This window comes from Phyllopteryx taeniolatus, chromosome 1, assembly GCF_024500385.1.
Source record: "Phyllopteryx taeniolatus isolate TA_2022b chromosome 1, UOR_Ptae_1.2, whole genome shotgun sequence".
NCBI lineage: Eukaryota > Metazoa > Chordata > Actinopteri > Syngnathiformes > Syngnathidae > Phyllopteryx > Phyllopteryx taeniolatus.
This window is the reverse complement of record NC_084502.1, coordinates 23,532,092-23,555,186: the sequence shown is the minus strand read 5'-3', so window position 1 is coordinate 23,555,186 and position 23,095 is coordinate 23,532,092. Positions and strand designations below refer to the sequence as shown.

Below are 23,095 nucleotides of genomic sequence, written 5' to 3'. Positions count from 1 at the left end.
GTGGAAAAAAGATGAAAAATAAACTTTATAATGTTGTTTAATAATATTATGAAAATCGTTTGTACAAATAAAGCCTGACCTTCTAATATTTAGAGGCTTCCAACCACTATTGGATATGAGGAAATGTGAACACTAACAAATAAAGTAGTCACGAAAATATAACCTCCTTGGTGGAGGTAATAAATAAAGACCAAAAGAACAATGTAAGGCAGAAATGTTGACAGGAAGGTGAACCCTCTCCACCAATCCCCAAGGGATTCAAATATTAATTTGTCCCGGGGCGATGCAGGGAGGCCGAGGCTTTTGGGAAACAATAAGTGCTGTTTTTCTGCAAAAACGGGAGCACGGAAGGCATGGGGCTGCCTGCCCCCGTGGTGTCGCCTCTTAGACACCAAAACAGCAGAACACCAGCAGGGTTTTGGAATTCTGGTGAATGAATTGGGGCTTGTGCTGAGGGATTGTGACAGGCAAGGTCATGGGCAACCAAGTGTGTGCCCTTGGCCTCATCCTGGCCAGTGTCCTTTTTTTCTTTTTTGTTTTTACTGCTGGGGAGAAAACAAGACAAACGTATGTGGGGTGGACATGACCATGATCCTCCCGCCTCCTCCCTCCACTTGGTGCTACAAGATGACCCAAAGACATATCAGGCAGAATAGAAGTAGAAAGGCCAGTCTTGGGCCTTGTCAGCTAAAAGCTCGGAGATGGGCAAGTGTCAATGTCAGTTCATCTTGACAATGGCTGTGGTTTGAGGGGATTGGAGGCGGGGGGTGGGCGGCACTCAAGAATAATACAGTCATAATTTTATCTCGACTTTGAGGTCATGATGGCTTGCAAAGTCCAGCCTTCCCTACCCCCAACTTGATCAGAGCGCGCACAAAATTAACTAGCCAGCCTTGTCACTGACAATTAAATCAGCCCAAATGAGAGGCGACTTTAAAGAGAAGCCATTCGCTATGTGATCAACACATGATCACCAGGAAGATTAAAGAATTCTTTCAGAATTTCAGAGGATAAATTGACTGTTTAGGGGGGATGAAAGTGCAAACATCTCTTGTTCTGGTTCAAATCATTGTTTTGTTTTTTTCCTAAAGAGGGCGTACAAATGAGTTTGACTCAAAGCAGCTTCTTTCTGAAATTATCCAGGAATAATGTACTGCCATGTAATTGCTCTGGATAAGATACAGAGCTTGCGAAAGATCATTTGTACTGCGTGTCTAATTAGTAAACCTTTCATTTGCACGAATCTCTGGGCAAAACATGCAAGGGTAAATTAGAGAGGAACATTAATTAAAAACAGGGAAAGTAAAAGAAAAAAAAGACTCACTTTTATATTGTAAAGGCAGCATGAAAAAGCCTCAATGAAAATAGCCATGAGAACATTGACTTTTCTTTTACATTGACTTGTCAAAAACCACTTCCTCCTGCATTTTAGCCATGAAATCACACATTGATGAGACCAATGCGAGAAGCTAAAACCACAGCTAACCCCCATCCTGTGTTTGTACTAAACCTTACAATATATGTTAAACATGTTGGATGTTAAACAGCAGAGAGATGTGAGCTGCAGCCTCTCTCTGGGCCATAAAGAAGGCACCATCTGTGGCGGCCCCGCCCTCAGCAGGGGCCCCTTCCCAGCAATTATGACTACCTGCTGGAAGCACAGAGGTGGAGCTCAGCCTGACAGCCTGGGCTCGGCTCAGCCCCCCGGAGCAGGCGCTCCGATGATCTCCCAGGGAGCACCACCAGGAATTGTAATCCTTCCCAGTCTCAACATCCGGACACGCTCTCCCTTGCAGCCCGCAATCTCTATCTGCACCCCACCTGCTCTGGCTCAGCACAGGATGTCCCACTGTGACAACATTTAAGAGAGCGCTGTACGGTTCTTTATCAATTCAACGCTTTCATTTCTATTTTATTTTCATTTTTACGGGCTTGGTTGAGCATAATATGATAAACACAAACACGACAATTACCTCTCAAAATGTATGTGGATTCTGTTTGTGCTAAATTGATATTGACATGTTTTTGTGGGAATTTCAAAAAGCGTCTCTTTGCTGATGCGTGCAATTGTGTCTGCGATTTGGTAATAATGGAAGGAGGAAAATCTCAGCTGTCATTTCTGCTTGACTGATTTCTGTTGTTTTTTTGTCCCCCAGAATTCAGTTCGCATGGCTTACAAAAAAAAAAAAAACATGATTTTTTGTTCTTGTTTTTTTTTTTTTTTCCACCGCTTAATTTTATTCCACCTCCATTTGCTTGGAACGAGCGCAGACACAGATAAGAGGGCTGATGATGAGGAACCACCTTCCACACAGGCCCCAGGAGTTCGCCTCCCCCCTTTTGCTGAGAATCATAAAAGAATTTTGCAGGCTCTACTCTGCTCTGTCAACGCATTTATCTCCAAATGCATTATGGGTATCTCACTAACCATCATCAACTCAACAACATGCCCAGAGCAGAAGAACATGCTTCTGGTATGTCCCTTTAAGAATGAGTGTTGCCCTTCATAGTGGGGGGAAAAAAGTGACCCTTGTGGCCAATGGACTTTGGTACTTTTGTCCAGACAGTTTCATTTGAGTCCAATAATTATCTCCTACTCCCATTAAAGCTTCCGAGTCAATTTTGGGGTAAATAATCTTGAGATTGGTGATTGCACAGAGGATCACTGTTGAAGGGACTGACCTGCATCTGGTCCGTTGGAAGGCTTCAGAGCAGCAGCAGCCAGCCTTGCCATCATGGGTGATATCAGACCTTTGCTGGCTGAGATCCTCTCCATGATGGAGGAGCTGGAGAAGGAGGACGGGGTCGAAGCCATGGCTCCGTCCGCCCCCGCTGTAGAACAGCCTTGGGTCAGCGAGTCGGTGGGCATGGAATGGGCCTCGGATGAGACAGCTGATAACAGGCCAGCAGCATGTGGAGGAGGCTGGAGAGGCAACCTGGGTATGAGTGGGTAGAAGGGGCTGGAAGCAGCCATGGTGCTGTTGGACAGCGAGAGGGCCACCGGCATGTTGCTCGGCAGGGCCTGGGACAGCAGGCTGGACATACGCTGGCCCACACTGGGCAGCGAGGGCGTAGGCTTGAGGGTGAGGCCCACCGACGAGGAGGAGGAGACAGCAGTAGTGGGTGTGGCCATGAGGTGGGATACAGTGCTGGACTGTTGGGTGGTGGGCGAGGCACTCAGACTTGAGTTCTTGCTGCTGATGGCCGAGAAGTCCATCAGGTCATCGTTGCTGGATTCCTCAGGCTCATCTTTTGGGGCCAGGAAGGCGGAAGAGAGGCCCATGACGCCAGAGGAGCGGATGTGCCGGCGCTCGTGTTTGCGCTTGTGGGAGGTCATCTGGCTGGTGGAGGTGAAGGTGAACCCGCAGCCCGAGCGGATGCAGTGGAAGTGGTTGGTAGCTTTGCTGTACACGCAGCCCTCATACTTGCACTCCTCATACTTGTAGAACTTCTTGAAGCCATCTTTGGCATAGGCGTCATCCTTGATGTGGTAGCTCTTGTGCTTCTCGATATCACACTTGTTCTTGAAGGTGAACGTACAGCCGGGACGCCTGAGGAAAGAAGGAATATAAAAAGATGGTTAGATGTTCTGTTACACAGATGCCACGGTACCTACGTTCACTTGGGGGTCTGCACAATTCAAACAGTTGAATGTGGAGGGGTGGTTAGAGAAGCTAACTGACACGTCGCCACCGCTTGCCAAAGGGTGACGTTCCAAGACTGTTTGCTGTAGGCAAACTGCAAAGTGGGCCTCAGCAGGTCTGTTTGGTTGTCAATTGCCAGGGAGTGGCTCACCTTGCGAAAGACTGAGAAATACAGAGTATCTAACGATGTAGTACTAAATTGTGGAGATTTGTGAATTTCACTATTTCAGTTTTCCAGATTTTTTGGGCGTAGCTAAATAGGGGCCCAGTGACGCACTTGGGCCGCGGCATGAGTCGCCCCTCCCCCACTATATAAAAACTCAAATGCCTTCATTCGCACCAGCAGTTATCCGACGCGATTGCAACATCTAGCTAGTCATGCCTACACCCCAAAAATGCCTCTTTCCTTCTCATAGTTCGCTGGCGCTGCCACTTTGGAGCGCCTCGTTCTTAGCTGTGAGTGCATGCACCTCACGCAGAGAAAGGTTGAAGTGTAAGGACTCCAGTTACTTTGACTTGACAGCCTCCGTGTGGACCAGTTGGCGTAGGCATTTTACAGCACCTCGGTTGTCAGTCACGACCGTGTAGACATCACACAGAGAAACATGGAAGAGTAAGGAGGGGAGGTGGGGATTTAAAAAAAGTTCAACTTCGCCAGTGTGTGGGCCGGGGTTTCAGGCTGGTGTGGCTGCTTCATGGTCGCGGCGTGGAAAAGCCCCGTTACAACCTGGGGGGATACATTCCAGCCACTGGAGGCTTTAGGTGGATATAGTTTCGGCGACAAACATTTAGATATGTGCAGGCATATGAAAGATGGTAGACGAAATAGTATCCATCTCTCCAGGTTGCAGTTAGTGGCATTCGATTGACAGTTAACAGTTGAACGGGTGTTTTTTCAGCGCATTCAGTGGACATGCCCACAGCATTTGAGAACAGAGAGAAGGGCTTGATTTGTCATGATTTTGAAGTCTGATTGTATGTACTTTTATGTAATGCATTTATTTTTAATACTTCAAATTTAGTCCGATTTTTAACAACAATCTGGGGTGTGCTGAATTTAGAAGACGCATTCTCACTTTACAGGGACTTTAAGCCTTTGTGACCTTGTTCTATTGTTAAAACAAATGGGGCCTTGTGCTACTGTCAATGTGAAGAGTTGTTTCCAGTTGCGGTCAATAATGTTCAACTCCAGTCCACTAGGCTGTGACATTGTGCACTACAAAGCTGAAAAAGTGAAGCAGAAGAAGATGACTTTCGTGTCTTTACAATTGCCACAGAAACTGTTTCTTCCTCAGTCCAAGGCCACACCCCCTTACAATATCGGTTTGGTAGTTTATAACAAGCATACAAAAAACTTCCTCTTTATGCGAGATTAATATGAATAAAAAGAAGAGCAAAACATACAAATCCAAATGGATTTAATTTGCCAAATGTCACCTGCAGTGGAAGTGCGTCGTCTTCTGGCCATAAAACTGGCACCCGACTGTGCCGCAGTCCTCAGTCGCACGGAACCTCTGGAAGCCATCATTGATCAGCTGGGCGTTCTTTTTGTGGAAATTTTCATGGGTCATGACATCTGAGGTGCTGGTGTACACCTTGCTACAGCCCACCTGCCAAGCAGAGACAAAGAGCGACCCGCCGGATTTCCTTTTGTGAGAAGAGTCAAAGAAGGAAGGTCTTTTGGTGGTTAAGAAAATGGCTGAGAAATAGCTCTCATGTTCAACATTTAATTTGTGGTTTGCTATTGAAAGTGAAGCAAGCGGCACCTGAAACTACAGTATTTTCCTCTCACATTTGGAGGTTGAGATCACCACAAATTTACTGTAACACTCTGTCAGGGTGGGAGCATGACGTCTAAAGTTGAACCCTTCAGGCTAACAGGGGAAGGTGGTGGTAGTTGGCCAATGGTGATGTTTGAATTAAAAGCAGCAAACATACACTACATCATTACTGGCATTTGTCTACAAAATGGGCATGGATTCAAACATAGACCAAAAAAAAAAATAAATGCCACTCTGGATTTCACCCCTAAATCCAGCGTGCTATGCCTACATCTGCAGCTTGTCAGCACTGTTAATACAAGAGCTGAAATGTCCTAATCACAATGACACTGTTAAAAAAAAAAAAAAGTTTATCTTAAGCACATCCTCCACTGGTAAGGACGAGTAAAAGCAAAATGACACAATGAAATTAAGCAGATGTGCTAAAAAAATTAAACAAATCCAGATGGGTGAATAGTTTTTAACCTTTTGCCTGGTACTAAAACATGAAGAATGTGCACATTTACATAAACACGGAACTGAAATTCATCCAGGCCAATTAAGGAGCGAGGGGCGAAGAGGTGGGAGCAGCTGCCTTGCGTGTGTGCATCAATTTTAATCTTCAATCTTGAATTCTATCGTTTACTTGAGTACAGATTCTTTAAGACGCCTCGGTGTGGATGGAAAAGAGCGTGGGCGTGTCCTTTTGTTGCTAAAGTGAGTGACTCATTATCTTCATCAAGACGATACATAACTTTGCTGTCCTATTTTAACTGTCTTTTACGTTTGGTTCTGGAATTGCTGTCTTAAAGCTTCTATTGCAGCATGTGCTCTCAAAAAACACAATAGGAAATTGTTCAAAAAGTTATATAACTATATTATGTTCGAAACGGAACATTACAGTACTTATGTGCTTCACTGCAAACACCACATAATGCTGTGGAACCTCTCTTTATAGCTATAGAGTGCATACTGAATTGCTCAGTTTCATCAACATTTTTATTTTATTTTTTAAAAAGAGCCAAAAAGTCTTTTGCACAAAATCCTACTAAATTCTGATGAGCTCCTCTTCTAAAATCATTTTAGCAAGGAAGTTTACAGAAAATAAAGACAATTAACTAATACAAGTATTTATACATATCAATTTGATGTATACCTTTAGGTAAGGTCTAAATTAATTCACTTTCTGAAATTCTGAGGTAAAGTGAATTGTTATTGATTATATAAAAACTTGAAATTACAAGAAATACACGAAGAAAAGTTACTTTTAACAGATATCAGTTTGAAAAATGGCATTTACTTCATCATTTCATGTTCCATGTTTTGAATTATTCAGTCCATCTCAATACAGGCATATCTACTGTAATGTTGTAAATGTTCAGTTTATTCAAATACTGTTGCAAAGGATCCTTTATAATGCTGCAAAAGATTGGCATGATATATTATCAATTTTCAAAATGTAAAGAAAATCTGAAATCTATTTCCAATTATAAATCTATTTCTTACAGTGTTTTCTTGTGTCATTTAAAGTTAAAAGAGACTCAGTCAACAAATTGAAGTTGACATTTGGATCATATTTGTTTAACTGTAGATGTCAGGCCAAACAAGACTTTGCAAGAATGTGCAAGCATGTGTATCTTGTTTGCAGGTGTTTACTTGTTGTTGCTATGTACCTGCATGCAGTGGTAATGTGTACTTTTGCCATTGAGGTGGCAGCCGTGGTAGTAGACGCTGCAGTCATCCAGAGGGCTGAAGCGCATAAAACCATGCTGCAGGGAGTTATCCCTCTTCTTGTGCATGTTGTAGTGCCGGATCACATCCTGCTTACTGGTAAACCTCTGCAATGGGAAGGGTGGCGGTGGCATGGGGGAGAATGTAAAGCAACAAGTTAGTGTTTATTTAAACCGGGCACAGAATAAGCCACATGTCACTTTATCTTGGTGGAAACAGCTGCTGTAGCATGCAGCGGCCAGTTGGCATTTGAGGGATGGGGGCCCGGGAGTTATGATGGGGAATAGAGGTGGTCAGGATGCCTCAAAATATGTTTTTTTTCCTCTACATGTGTCCTCTCCAGGTACAGGCAGGCTATATGTATGCACTCTGACAGAAGCTTTAACATGTTAAGTTTCCACAAACACTGCCTGTTGATTTCGTTTCCTGTTACTCAAAACATACACGCATATAGCGAAGTTCTTGTGAATATCATACGTTTTTAACTTCTATTTGCTTTTAGTGGCCTTCAGGCCCCATTAACATGTGTAAAGACATGCTTTTTTTCCCCCTCACTGTCTGACATGAAATCAACTCAAGTATTCCTGTTTTAGGTCAACTACGATTAGCCCAAGATCTTTTAGGCAATTTCTCCTTACGTTCGTTAAAGTGGAAAGTTCACATACAGTGAGATTAAACAATTTGGGAAAACCCAGATGATGATGTAATTTCTTCAGAAGCTTCTGATAGGTTTATTGGCAGCATTTGAGTTAATTGGAAACACACTTGTCAATGTAATTCTACTAGGCACACCTGAAACATACTGCTTCTTTGTATAACATCATGGGAAAGTGAAAAGAAATCAGCCAATACATCAGGAAGAGCACTGTGGACTTGCACAGGTCTGGTACATCCTTGGGTGCAATTTCCAGATGCCTGAAAGTGCCACATTCATCTGTTCAAACAATTAGAAGTATAAACACCACTGGAATGTCCAGCCATCATTCTGCTCAGGAAGGAGACACGTTCTGTGTCCCAGAGATGAACGTGCTTTGGCCCAAAATATAACCCAAGAACAAAAGCAAAAGACCTTGTGAAGATGCTGGCTCAATTTGGTAAGACTATGTTCTTATCCACAGTGAAACGAGTACTGTACCGACATGACTGGCATGCCACCATGCCAGGAAGACACCTTTACTCCACAAGAAACAGTTTGTAAATGAACACAGGGACAAAGACCTTCATTTTGGGAGACATATTGTGGGCGGTGTGGCGCAGAGGGTAAGACTACAACCTGTAACTGGATTGTCGCCAGTTCGAATCACCGAGCATGTTGTTGTTGTGTCCCTGGGCAAGACACTTAATCTACCAATGAATGTGGTCGGATGTTTGGGGGTGATCGGAGGGCATTTCGGCGCAGAACGGCAGCCACGCGTCCGTCAGACTGCCCCAGGACAGCAGCTGTGGCTACACAAGTAACTTAACCACCATCAGTTAGTGACTGAGGAGTGAATGACTAATGTGTGAAATTGTAAAGTGTCTTTGAGCTCCTAGAAAAGCGCTGCGTAACTGTAATGCATTATTATTATGATTATGATTATGATGATGATTATTATGTCCTGTGAAACAAAAATTGAACTGTTTGGCCATAATGAGTATCGTTATGTTTGGAGGAAAAAGAGGGAAGCTTACAAGCCTGAGAACACCATCCCAACAAAACGAGGAGTGGCAGCAGCATGTTGCGGGGGTTGTTTCACTACAGGAGGGACTGGTGCACTTCACAAAATAGATTTTGCCATGAGGAAAGAACATTATGTAAAAATACTGAAGCAACGTCTCAAAACATCAGCGAGGAAGTTCAAGCTTGGGCACAAATGGAGAATGACGTATACTACCAAACTGGTTACAAAGTGGCTTAAGCATAACAAAGTCAATGTTTTGGAGTGGCCATCAATCCTGTTGAAAATGTATGGGCAGACTTGGAAAGGCATGCGCGAGCAAGGTGGCCTACAAACTTGGCTCAGTGACACCACTTCTTTCAGGAGCAACGGGCCAATCCTAAACATATCCTAGGATATCCTAAACATTTTACCCAAGTCATACAGTTTAAAGGCAATGGTACCGAAATACGAATGAAATGTATGTAAACTTCTGTCTTTGAAGCGTAGGCGTCTTTTTATATAGGTATTTAAACATCTGGTTTCAACTGTGGGTACTTTTTAAAGTGATAATTGCATTCTGTGCTATATATAACAGATACATTCATAGCGAGGAGTTTTATTTTTATTTGGAACCCACTCAACACAAATTATTCAACTTATGTGCTTTTTTAAATATAAAATAGCATTGCATGTAGTGGTAGGGTGTAAAAAAAAAAGAAGATAAATGAAAAAGCCATCCCGCCAAAAAGGATATTTTTCCTTTCAATTTGCAGGGATAAGGTTTCACGTTCAATTGCTGAAAGTGGAATTTCAATTTATGAACACTTGCTTTTGCTGTCGTTTATGATGAGTGCATGCGCTTAGAGACCTCACATTTAAAATGACTAAATAAATGATCCCTCCCACATGCAGCAGTTAGAAAGCAGAAAAGCGACTCCTCAGAGGCCCGCAGCAACAAAATCTGCTGTAATTGGCCTTAAGCTGATGTAACAGAAACTGTAACGGGAGACGTGCAAATCAATGAGACACTTCTGTCTTCAATCCATATTCATCTGCAGTTGAGGGGAAAAAACATCAGAAAGAAGCGTTTTGAAAAGCAACTAATTGCTCTACAAAGTAGGCTAATTGCTTTGTGTTGTGTGTTCCACTCATGCACAAAATATAAAAAAGCGCCTCTTCATCGCTCTTGGCCCGTTTCCCACCACTTATTATGATTTTTTTGTTTGTTTGACTCAAAGAGCAAAGACTTCATTCGAATTGTTAATATTCAGCTCTTTTAGAATTTTCCTGGGAAAAATATTTTGCTCATGTCTGAGCGTCAGTCTGATGTGGACCGGAAGGTGAGTGGTAATGCAGTCGCTGTACATTCGATCCATCAAGGCGTCCAAAATAGGCCACGGAGAGAGCTGACTGGGGAAAAGATCTCATTTTCAGTCGAGTGGTGATGAAGGTTGGGAGCCACTTGCTACAATTTATTTTAGGATTCCCACTAGTGTGGCAAGATGCACACACTGTCCCTCATGTACAAGCCCATGAAAGGAGAATGTTAAGACTCAGCCAATGGGCTAGAGGCTGGCAGTGGGATAATATTCCAGGAGTGTGTTTCATTTCATGAGTTACCACTTCGAAAGGGACTGCTCATCACTGCTTGCCTGTTTTTTTTGTCCTTTTCAGGGAATTGACACCCACCGTGCCTTGCTGAGAATATTTGAGTAGAAGAGGCGGAGGAACGAGGGCCCTAGTGTGGAAATTGCCGTTATAACCCGAACTAACACTCTAAATCACAGGTGTCAAACTCAAGGCCCAGGGGCCAGATCCGGCCCGCCACATCATTGTATGTGGCCCGCGAAAGCAGATCATGTGCCTCAACTCCTGTGATTCTTGCTAAAATCTGTATCAAAATTTTAAATTGTCATATGTAACAAATAATGTTACTGTTGACTTCTGATTTCAGAATTGGTTATTCGTCTATTTGTTGTGTATATGCAATAATATGAGCGATTAACCATTTATATGGTTTCACAGTTGTAACGGCCCTCAGAGGGAAATCGTGACTACAACGTGGCCCGCGACAAAAATGTGTTTGACACCCCCTGCTCTAAATGATGACATGGAATGATTTTCCTTTGTATTCCTCCCAGCGTGAAGCAGGAACCTGAGAGATTGGGTCTTTTAACGCTTTCCACCTCTTAACCAATATTTATTGAGAGCTAATCTCTTCTGATCAGTGGCCAACAAAAAAACACTTTAGTGGCTTCATTTACAAAATGATACAGAGCGGAGGTGCATGGACATTTTTGACAAATTCACCAAGAAAAGGCTATTTATTTTGCATTATTTTGTCTCCTTCCTGCACCATGCATGACAAGGATATGGTTAAGGAAGAAATTGGATGAGAGACAACCCTTTGCCAGTGGCACATTTTTAAATGATAAATACTGGTAAATAAATAACAGATACAAAAAAACAAAAACAAAAAAAAAAACCATTTCAAGCACGGAACAGCAGTTGCCAGAGGGTACTTGCGAACGGAACAATGCTTTGTTTGGAAAACCACAGGCTAACAAACTTATTATTAGTTAAAATTTGGTAGGATGTGATGAATAATGAAAAGATGACACATCACACTGTTTGTCTAGCCATATCTCCTTTTTCATTTCATGACTGAACACCAACATTTTTAAAGGAACACCACTTTGTTCCAAACTCACACTTAGATCTTCACATTTTTAACATGTTTCTATCAAGTGGGAGAGCAGAATTTGTATACATGTTGAGCCAACATTAAACGTGTCATTGAGTGTTGTTCAAAAAGTGATAAATTACTCACGCTCACCTGGTAGTTACACTCAGGGTCCATGCAGTGGTAGTGCTCCCTGTACTGGTAGGCACAGTGCACGTGGCCACAGTGTTGACTTCCAGAAAACCTGAAAAATAAACAACACACAAGACCCAAATACAAAATGTCAATTTTTCTGATTAAAGAAGAAATTAGAACTCAGTATGAATTTTGAAGGAAAGTTACACAGTATATTATGTTGGAAGGGGACTATTTTCCAGCAACAACAGTATTGCTAAGCCTGCATGAGCTCTTCGTTCATATGGAAATACCCGTAGTAACATCGTCCTCCAGAAAAATACTCAGCAAACGTCAAGAACAAAGCATCATTTATCCGTGTGGTTACCCAAACTGCATACAAAACTAAATCCAGTGTGGATATTATATGGCAACTACTTGGACAAACTACATGGTTGTGGACTGAATTTACTACTGTCACCATTTTCCACTTTGGCCCTGAAAAAGAACATTTGACAGGTTACATCATCCGTGATGAAAAATGAAAATACTGATAAATTCAGACACCAAAGTAAAAGGAAAATCAATAATAATGAGAATGATAAAAAGAGCAAAAATAATTATCATTTGTGGGGAGCAATGAGCTGAAAATGATTTTTGTGCATTACAAATAAATTCAATTGTATCACATTCTCAAAGTGCTAATGTGGTTTGTCTTAAAACAAAGGGCGCGGTGTGACAATACACACGTGCCGTGGGGCTTGTTGGCAGATTAATATTCTATGCAATTTGCATAACCACAATCCACAAAAAGAAAACCAAAAATAGACACCTTTAACTATGTAGAAAATACAATGTAATGGGTATCCTTTGCAAAATTCGACTACACTTCTGCAGTAGTATGTTGCAGAGGTGGGAATGGAGTTTGCGAGTAAGTCAGCATGGAGATGAAGATGGGTTGGACCAGTGGACCTTAAAATGAGCAATGTTTCTGTCCTGATTTCAACAGCAAGGTGACTTGCATGTTGCTTAAGAAGAGAACATCTTCGCATAGGAGAATGCAAACGTCCATAATTCAAACCTTAAATGTTTGCTTTTAGCGAAACTCAGCCAGGCCTCTGCACTTTGCCTATGACCCCTTACATGATGTATAATGTTCTTTTTTTTGTATGATTCCCCCCCCCCCCCCACCTCCCCTTGCCATAAGAGCAGGTTTAGGAGGGGTCTTCAATTTAGGACAGATGTGTGACAATAAAAGCTATCAAAGAGCCTGTCAACAGTGAAAGCAGGCGCAATAAAACAGGTGAGCGAGTTTTCAAAGGCATGACGCTCATCTCACCTTCAAAGTACCGATGCTCACAGCCCACTCCATACACTGCTGCAACAATTTACCAGTCTGTCACACCAATTTCAGCCAAATTATCTCCATTTATTGCCAACGCAGCCGTAAGACACACTTATTACACACACTGCAGCCCCCTGATGCTTTATGTCTCGACGCTGTGAAAATACTTGTCAAATCGATGTCATTATTGTATTATTTTGGAGGAAAGGGTCTTATATATAGAGACGCAGAAACGTCATGCCGTTTTTTTTTTTCTTTTACTACAAAGCTTTCCCTTACTGTCTCTTCTTGTCTAGTGTGGCGCTAGATAGAAAAAGGTTGCTGCGTGCTACAGTACAGCAACTTTATGGCGCTGATTACAAACCAGATGATGATGACTGTTAAAATCCTCCAATTACCAGTGAAAACACACAAATAAACATTGCACTGCTGCTGCCAAGAACTCCATCTGCTAGTGCAAGAGGAGAGGAGGAAATGTGTGTGTGCATGTCTGTGTGTGTCTGTGTATTTGAGGGGGTGAAGGGGACTAAGTAATATTTTTTTTGCTCGCTTTCTGTTTTTTCCTTGTTCAGATTATCCCAGAGCAGCATTTACAGATCACTTTGCAGAGTTCATTAAGCTAATTGAACGCCATATCCACTACTCTTTTTTTTTTTTTTTTTTTTTAAGTTGCATGCATGCGTGTGAAAGCGGGTTTGTGTCTGGAATATGGTGTTAGAGGTAAATAGAGGGGGGCGTTTAAAAAGCAATCAGGCCAACACGTCCCAAACATTTGTGCTTTCTATACACTATTCTTTCACGTTATGAACACACAAAGCCCCCTGAGACTGCGGCCCACCCCTCTGCTCATTGCCCAGCTGTATCACTTTGCCTCTGGACAATTCCCACTTGCCGCGTCAGGGGGCCTAATGGGCCGCTGCTATTCAGCTGCAGATTAAATATTAATATTGCCACGATGCAGAGATTGCAGCGCATCTCCAGTTACAATAGAGACACAGATCAAAGTGCCGAGGCAATTCGTGGGTGCATGAAAGCAACAGGGAAAACTGCGACTAAACACTACCAGGGAAGCGTCAAATGTTTTGTGTTGAGGAGATTAGATAACTTTTTTTTTTTTTTTTTTTTTTTTTACAAGGATTGGGTGCAAACCACATGTACAAAGCTTGTTTTAGTACTTGTGTGCACTCATTAGCTGCAGGAGGACCCTCCCCCGCTTCTACCTCCCATTCTGTGCTACATTTGCCCTTTTTATGAGCTCTCCTTTCCCCAGTTTCCATCCCTCCTTTCTCTTTGCCTCCAACCCAACCCAACACGGAAATTGAAACTGTATCTGAGCTTATCTGCAGCCTCCCCGTGCATCAACTGCCGAGATGTTTAGACAAATTTTATGCATTATGCAGTGCAAATATCAAAACAGTTCTTGGCAGTGCCAGCAGAAGCCTCATTAAAAATTCCTTAATTAAATCTTCTTGCAAAATGTAATCAGTCCAAGGAAGAGGTTTTGTGTATGTGCGTGTGTGTGTGTGTTTGCGCGTGTGTGTCAGTGCCAAGGCTTTGATTTGTGCCCTTCATGTTATGACTTGGAGAAGTAATCATTAACACCAAAGCCACTTCGGCTTTTCAAATGCCGCTTTTCTTTCTTTTTTAGACGGAATAAACAAACAAGTGATAATCACCTTTGAGCATCAGCTGTAAATGAATGCCGAACGTGTGTGTGTGTGTGTGTGGGGGGGGGGGGGGGGGGGGGGGTATGGTGTTAAGCATTGTTCCATGGCCATTGAAAGACACCTCCCTTTGGCTGATTTGTTCTGGTTTTCATTTGCCACTGATTGATTTCGTGCATTTAACAATAAATGGTAGACCTAAATAAAAGTCCTACATACATATTCTCTGTGTCAGTCATTGACAGAACACAGGAAAAACAGAATTATGTTGAGTCACAGATACAGTACAACTAAATGTTGAACTTCACTTGGTTTCGGTTTATGCGGTCTTGACTGCAACACACATCCACGTTACCTGGCTCTGTGAATGTCGAGGTAATGCTTTATTGGCAGCAGAGCATGAGTATTTGCCCTCTTTTCCACAGGACCATCAGATAATGCTGAAATACGTCCCAGACTTCTTTTTTGTATCACTTACTTCTATCAAAATTATACACATGTAAACCGTTTATAAAAGCGTGTTGGATGAAGGCAGATTGGGCATTCGCCATCCTCTTCCTGATCAACCTGGCTTCTTGTATTCTGCTTTTGAGACAAAGCTTGTTGAGAGGGACTGTGGCGCACGACCTGATCATATTAGCGCAAAAGCTCCACTTCTTCTGTTAGCTTAATCATTAAAATTCAAGTCAGACTAAGGTGTTTACCTGCATTTTAATAGTCGAGTTAAAGATGAACTACCCCAATAATTAGCTTTTGTAAGGAGGGTTTAGCACATATACCGGTACACAGTGTATTCCAACATTTACAGTCACAGGCACAATCTTTTTCATTACCCTTCATCCAGCTCGCCACATAAATTGAAGTCTTTTCTCAATCAATTCACTGCACAGGGAGCATCTTCATAGGACAATCTAGTTACACCGCTGAATAAAACACCATCAGTGGAACGGGAAATGCTTTGTCTCTGTTTGGATATATTGTTTCAGCGGTGCTTAGCATGGGCCATAGAGGGATTTGCATACCTGGCGATGTATTTCTGGTAGAGGTTGACGTCGTCGCTGGCAGGTTTATCTGGTGGCAGGCCATTCCTAACGCCGCAGGTAACACAAAAGGGACAGGATTAATGGCAGGTTTGGGCTGCCTGTTGTTAATAAACACAAAGTGACACAATATTTACTTGTGGAAACTTTCGACTATCAATTCACATTTTCTCGTGGCAGACCCGCGTTTTTCTGTGCCATATGAATCAGAGATGGAAGGAGCACACATTTGATGCATGGCCTTTCAGCCAATGAAAAGAGAAATGCAGGAGCAAAAAGGACATTAATCTTTTACGGGGGTGTTTTGGTGAGTGCTTATATGCAAAACTGGATAATAGGGTAGTGGAAGAAAATTCTTTCCTGTTTATGGGACTATGCAGCTATCCAGCTGATACAACATTGAATGGATTTAAATGGATATGATGTTTTTCACCTTTCCCTTTTATATGGTAGCAGTGCTGTATCTGTAGAATGACAGTTATAATACAGCATTGGTCCACCTTAGGAGGAGCATTTAGTTCCATGTGAAGCGCCGCATGGGGAATGAATGACCTGAGGTTAATATGGCCCGGCGGGGAGGATGTCCTGGCAGACCATGTCTTGCACTAAACGGGTCAGTTAGCCAAGCGTCTAGCTCTTGTGAGCCACAATCCAACCAAGGCCAGACCCTGAGGGAGATGTGCCTGAGGGCGCTGAACGCTGCCTTTGATAGCTCTCACCTAACCAGAAACAAGATTAAAACTAATCAAACACTGGTTTGGTACCGGTAGTGCACACAAGCATACTTCTCGTTCAGTTGCTTTCAAGTGCACTCCGCAGACAGTGTTGCATGTGCCCCCGTGACTCCAAAGTAATTAAAGGGAGAGTTGTTACAACCGAGCCAAAATGAACCAAGTCAGTCACTTTGCGATGACTGTGCTAAATCAGTCTCCAAAGGACCGCTACGGCAAGTAAACACTTCGCAACTCATCATGTCGCCGTCCTACTGGGCTCCATGCACTATTTCACACTACAGTGCAGTTGGCTTCCACGTACGTAGCAATTACCTTTACATTGGGCTAACTGACTCGCTGTAGCAGTCAAGTGTATGTGAACTAACAGGAGCTCCTTTGAGAAGCAATAACTGTAAAGAAGAAAGAGCTCTGAGCTTACTACTATTTGTATTACACCATGTGTGTTATTTCAAAACATACTTTTAATGATTAAATAACTTTTAGGTGTATGCATTGTCCATCTCATTTTAATGGTCACGACTCTTCTTAAGTTGGCGGTAAGAACTGCAGAGCATGCACTTGTGATTCCAGTGTGGTTCAAATAACTGTATACGTGTTGTAATAAACTGATTTCTTAAATGTGAACTCTGACTTAAGTTAAAGTCGTACAAACAAATTCGCCTTTCTCTAAGGTCATGTAAATGTAGCGTACTGTATATTTGATTAACTGGTTATCTACAGTGTATCCAGGGTAAAGTTGGGATATACTCCCACCAAGTCATGACCTTGCATGTATAGAAAAGGGACGGAAGTAAGATACGCTTCACCGAAGGGGAAGGTGTGAGCAGACTTACTTAACGGAGGACACAGTGCCAGTGGTGATGGAGTCAGTCTTGGAGAAGCTGGACTTTAGGTAGTCAGATGTGGTGAAATTGATATGGCCCGTCTGGTCCACGGTGAGTCCTGGTGCAATGCTTGCCCCAGCTGCACCAATGGTGGGGAGACCTGGAGCTCCAGGGTTACCCGGTGTGGTTGCAAGGATGTTGGGCATCAGTGAGCCTTCGGGATTTCCCGGCATCAGCTTCTGGATTGTTCTAATGTCATATTTGGAAGGGCGACCACCTTTACCAGTCTTAAAGGCGATGGCCCCGCCCATGTCAGGGCTGCCGTCACCCGGTTTAAAAAGGTTCAGGAATTTGACGTTTTCCAGGTCATATTTGGAGGGTCGTTTAAAAGCATTACCATTGGGCTGTATACTCTCACCCATTTTTAGTTTCTGAATGAAGAAGTCATACTTGGAGGCCCGGGAGGCCATGTTCTGCAGGTGAGAGGGATTAGATGGCTGTGCGGCAGCCAGGGGAGCTCCTCCTTGCTGCTTGTGATCCAAGCTTGTGGGGTAAACGTGAGCCTCAGCTGCTGGGAGGCCCCCGGAGGTCTGGAGCATGGTTGGACTTTTGTCTTGGGACAGTTTTGAGTTGAGGTCATCTGGTTTTGGTGGGGAAGCATGCATGGGCCAAGGTAGAGTCTCACCAGCTTTTAACTTTCGAATGTACTCTTCATACTTGGAGAAGCGGGCTCGCCGAGAGGCCTCTTCGCTGCTGAGGGATGAGGGGTCTGAGGTAGCGGCCTTGATCTTCTCAAAGCTGAGCTTCTTGTTTAGCTCGTCCCGCATATGATGGTCATCATAGCCAAACATTCCCAAAAATTCATTCATTGTGTTGGCTGCATAGTCTCGGAGAGTAGATGCTTCTCCTGAAACAGCGGAAAGGTCAAATGTGACAGATAAAACTTTTACAAGTGCTTTCAAATGTTCTTTTTTCATTATTGAGCTTTAAGAATAGCAATGACATACTGTATGCTTTGTCATTACATACATCAATACTATTCATCCATCGCTCATCAGATTTCAGCATTTTACTTTACCGAAACGCTTCATACCACTATGATCCAGGACGGAAAAGTACATATAAGGCAAATCACAAATATCTGTGTGAAATATGCAAATATGATTTGATAAATGAAAATATACTTATGATTTCAGACCTGGCAAAGTCCTTTACACAACAGGGTTAAAACATACAGTATCTTTGTGCATGTCGTTTTCATTTGACAAAAAGGCAGTCTGACGAACCGCTTTTCCTGTTTTGGTTTCACGTTACACTGCTGCAGAATTTGCAGGTTGACTTGATCGAGCAAACATTGAACACAAACCTTGGCGATCTTTTAATCGTCTTATTGTGTTGTGATTACATCAAAATCAATTCACGACAAACTGAAAACACAAGTGCGTTATTTTAGACAAAAATAGATATCTAAAATATCAAATAACAATACAGGTTACGAAAAAGAATATATCCACTGCATTTTAAAAAAAAGACTCCCAACTGTTGAAACTGTCAACAAAGTTGTTTTATAAATTGTTCATTACTGATAGAAACAGGCATTACATGTTTTGTTCTTAAAGCATCATCTTCATAATCATCATTTGGTATTTGACAATATTAAATGGTATTTATTCTTTTAAAGGGATACTGTACTTTCTTCATTGTGATGTTTTTTTCTTCGCAGCGGAGAAAAGGTCATATTTCTGTTGTAATATATTTAAAAACATGGTAAATTTTCATGGAAGTATAGTGACTTTAAAAACCATTTTAAAAAATTTTATCAAACGTGACTGGACAACTGGATAGTGACGACAAGTGTGGGTGACACAGCACACGTAGTATTGATAATGCTTTAGTATTGATTATACCTATGCAAATGCTTCTAGCGTTAATCTTGAAAGGATTAGGCCGCATTGTTTCAAATCAACACGAGCAAATAGGCCTACAGAGAGATATATCCTCCTTTGGCCGCATATTCAGGCACAAAATAAGACTGCCTCCAGTCAAAGTCAAGCCAGCCGCTACAACAATTGTTCATACTATGCATTACGTTAATATGCCGCCAGTGAGCTGCGAGAGCTCAGGTCAAAACAAAAGCCTAACAAATAATACATGGACATAAATGCTTTGTTAGACTTTGATTTTGAAGTTGGCAATCGCAGCGTGTTGGCGGCGTGTTTCAGTAAAAATACATAGCATGAACAATCATTGTGGCGGCTGCCTGGACTTCGATTTGAGACATGAAATGTTAAGTTAAATAAATAAATACGGTTCATGCAGTGTAATTGTGAATGTTGCCTTCCTGTGCCTACCTTTGTCTTCATTTCGGTCTTTTTTCTCTCTGAACTTGCATTCACGATTGTCAACAATCGCCAGGAATATAGAAGCTGCGACTATTCCTTGTGTCTACAGCACCTATTTGCATATCCTTGCCCGGACGTCTGCCTAAAAATTATTTTTATGGGAGACAACACCTGTGTGCATGCCAAGAGTTATATGTATGTACAACCCCAATTCCAATGAAGTTAGGACGTTGTGTTAAACAAATAAAAACAGAATACAATGATTTGCAAATAATGCTCGACCTATATTTAATCGAATACACTACAAAGACAAGATATTTAATGTTCAAACTGATAAACTTTATTGTTTGTAGCAAATAATCAATAATTTAGAATTTTATGGCTGCAACACGTTCCAAAAAAGCTGGGACAGGGTCATGTTTACCACTGTGTTACATCAGCTTTTCTTTTAACAACATTCAATAAACGTTTGGGAAATGAGGACACTAATTGTTGAAGTTTTGTGGGTGGAATTCTTTCCCATTCTTGCTTGAGGTACAGCTTCAGCTGTTCAACTGTCCATGGTCTCCGTTGTCGTATTTTTCAATGGGAGACAGGTCTGGACTGCAGGCAGGCCAGTCTAGTACCCGCACTCTTTTACTACGAAGCCACGCTGTTGTAACACGTGCAGAATGTACTTTGGCATTGTCTTGCTGAAATAAGCCGGGGCGTCCATGAAAAAGACGTTGCTTGGATGGCAGCATATGTTTCTCCAAAACCTGTATGTAACTTTCAGCATTAATGGTGACTTCATAGATGTGTAAGTTACCCATGCCATTGGCACGAACACAGCCCCATACCATCACAGATGCTGGCTTTTGAACTTTGCGTCCATAACAGTCTGGTTGGTTCTTTTCCTCTTTGGCCCAGAGGACACGACGTCCACAATTTCCAAAAACAATTTGAAATGTGGACTCGTCGGCCCACAGGACACCTTTCCACTTTGCATCACTCCATCTTAGATGAGCTCGGGCCCAGAGAAGCCGGCGGTGTTTCTGGGTGTTGTTGATAAATGGCTTTTGCTTTGCATAGTAGAGTTTCAACTTGCACTTACGGATGTAGGGCCGAACCGTATTTACTGACATTGGTTTTTTGAAGTGTTCCTGAGCCCATGTGGTGATATCCTTTACACATTGATGTCGGTGTTTGATGCAGTGCCGCCTGAGGGATCGAAGGTCGCGGGCATTCAATGTTGGTTTTCGACCTTGCCGCTTACATGCAGTGCTTTCTCCAGATTCTCTCAACCTTTTGATGATATTATGGACCGTAGATGATGAAATCCCTAAATTCCTTGCAATTGTACGTTGAGGAACATTGTCCTTAAACTGTTCGACTATTTTCTCACGCAGTTGTTCACAAAGAGGTGAACCTCGCCCCATCTTTGCTTGTGAACGACTGAGCAATTCAGGGAAGCTCCTTTTATACCCAATCATGGCACCCTCCTGTTCCCAATTAACTTGTTCACCTGTGGGATGTTCCAAACAGGTGTTTGATGAGCATTCCTCAACTTTCTCAGTCTTTTTTGCCACCTGTCCCAGCTTTTTTGGAACGTGTTGCAGCAATAAAATTCTAAGTTAATGATTATTTGCTAAAAACAATCAAGTTTATCAGTTTGAACATTAAATATCTTGTCTTTGTAGTGTATTCAATTAAATATAGGTTGAACATGATTCCCAAATCATTGTATTCTGTTTTTATTTATGATTAACACAATGTCCCAACTTCATTGGAATTGGGTTGTACATCATGTTGGCTCACAACAGTCCTGCAGAAATTTCCATGTGACTCTGTATGTATTTTTGATAATTATTAATTATGGATACATGCATGTGGTTGAAAACTCAGTGTCCTCTGCAAAACTGGATACTAAACCAATGTCAAAGTGAGTTCCTGAACGTCCGCACCACGAGATGAGGAGGTTCAGCGTGGAAAACACTGCCTCACTCTATATTGACACACTTCTCAAAGTAGGTTTGAAGTGTGTCAATTCACGGATTTGGAAAAAGGAAGCACACTAATTACTCAAAGTTCACGAAAGCCAACCGCCTCGACTTGCCACTAGTCACTACGACAAGCAGACCAGCATGGTAAATTTGAATAGAATTTTTAACTTTTCAAACGTTTTCAAGCTTTTATATTTATTTACAATAGCTTTGTACTGTGCTTTGTACGGCAACAACCACACCAGCATAGTAAATTTGGATCAAATTTAAAACTTCCATTCATCCATTTTCTGAACTGCTTATCCTCACTAGGGTCGCGGGCGTGCTGGAGCCTATCCCAGGTGACTCTGGGCGAGAGGCGGGGTACACCCTGAACTGGTCGCCAGCCAATCGCAGGGCACATATAAACAGACAACAATTCGCACTCACATTCACACCTAAGGGCAATGTAGGGTCTTCAATTAACCTACCACGCATGTTTTTGGGATGTGGGAGGAAACTGGAGTACCCAGAGGAAACCAATGCAAGCACGGGGAGAACATGCAAACTCCACACAGGCGAGGCCGGATTTGAACCCGGGTCCTCAGAACTGTGAGGCAGATGTGCTAAACCATGGGTCTCAAACTCAAGGCCCGGGGGCCAGATGCGGCCCTCCACATCATTTTATGTGGCCTGCGAAAGCAAATCATGCTCGTCAACTTCTGTGATTTTTGCTAAAATCTGTTCCCAAATTCCAAATTGTCATAATAATAAGCAATAATGTTGAGATATTGGATTTTTCTGTTACCAAACCCTTCCTCTACAGTAAATTAAACAATACTTGAACAAACTATTATCCTTGTCTTCTGATTCCAAAACTAGTTATCCCTCAATTTGTTGTGTAATGGTAATAATATGTTTTGGTGATGATTAAACATTTATATGGTTTCACTGTTCTAACGGCCCTCTGAGGGAAATCATAAGTACAATGCGGCTCGAGACGAAAAAAAGAGTTTGACACCCCTGTGCTAAACTTTTCAAACATTTTCAAGCTTTTTTATATTTATTTTCAATAGCTTTGTACTGTGCTGGGTGTTTTAGGACATGAAAAAAAATACAAAACAAGAATTTTGTACTATACAGTAATATGGGTCTATATGGCCACAAAAAAAAGTACTTCAATATAACGGACAATCGGCTCTAACGGAGGACCCCCCGCCACTATTACTCCGTGAATTCGAGGTTCCACTGTACTGTGTGTAGGGTAATAAGAATTGTGCCCCCCATGAATTTTATGTGCCACCCCTTAAGACCGAGGTCTAGCTATAGAGTATGAATTATTTGTTGTTCAAATGAGCATTGTCTATGAGGAAACCAGCAAGTGACGTCAATTCAGTGATTAGTGGCTAATGTGGATGCGTCTATTTTATTGAAAGTTTTGCTGTAAAAGTGCAATAAATCAATATAGAGGTGTATTTTTTTTAGCTTTTAGCCACTTTTCCCAGCTAAACTAATTAATTACTATCAAGCAAGCCATACATTATTTATTACTACAGGAAACACAAAAGGGATAGGATTAATGGTAGGTTTTATATACATTATGTGTCTGTGTG

The 23,095-nt window shown here is 42.1% G+C and overlaps 1 protein-coding gene across 6 annotated transcripts in view; it reads right to left on the bottom strand.

Annotated features, from left to right (window-relative positions):
• casz1 (castor zinc finger 1) overlaps positions 1-23,095 on the bottom strand; it is an 87,771-nt gene that overhangs the window by 19,396 nt on the left and 45,280 nt on the right. For 4 of the 6 annotated variants that reach the window (XM_061782045.1, XM_061782028.1, XM_061782055.1 and 1 more), the window contains exons 3-8: positions 17,189-18,086; positions 15,604-15,669; positions 11,606-11,702; positions 7,078-7,242; positions 5,082-5,254; positions 2,683-3,551 (exon numbers count right to left, since the gene is read on the bottom strand). In XM_061782045.1, the coding sequence (XP_061638029.1) occupies positions 2,683-3,551; positions 5,082-5,254; positions 7,078-7,242; positions 11,606-11,702; positions 15,604-15,669; positions 17,189-18,086 (2,268 nt within the window). The remainder of the gene's footprint in view (positions 1-2,682; positions 3,552-5,081; positions 5,255-7,077; positions 7,243-11,605; positions 11,703-15,603; positions 15,670-17,188; positions 18,087-23,095) is intronic. The other 2 variants (XM_061782037.1, XM_061782075.1) reach the window with 1 other exon arrangement.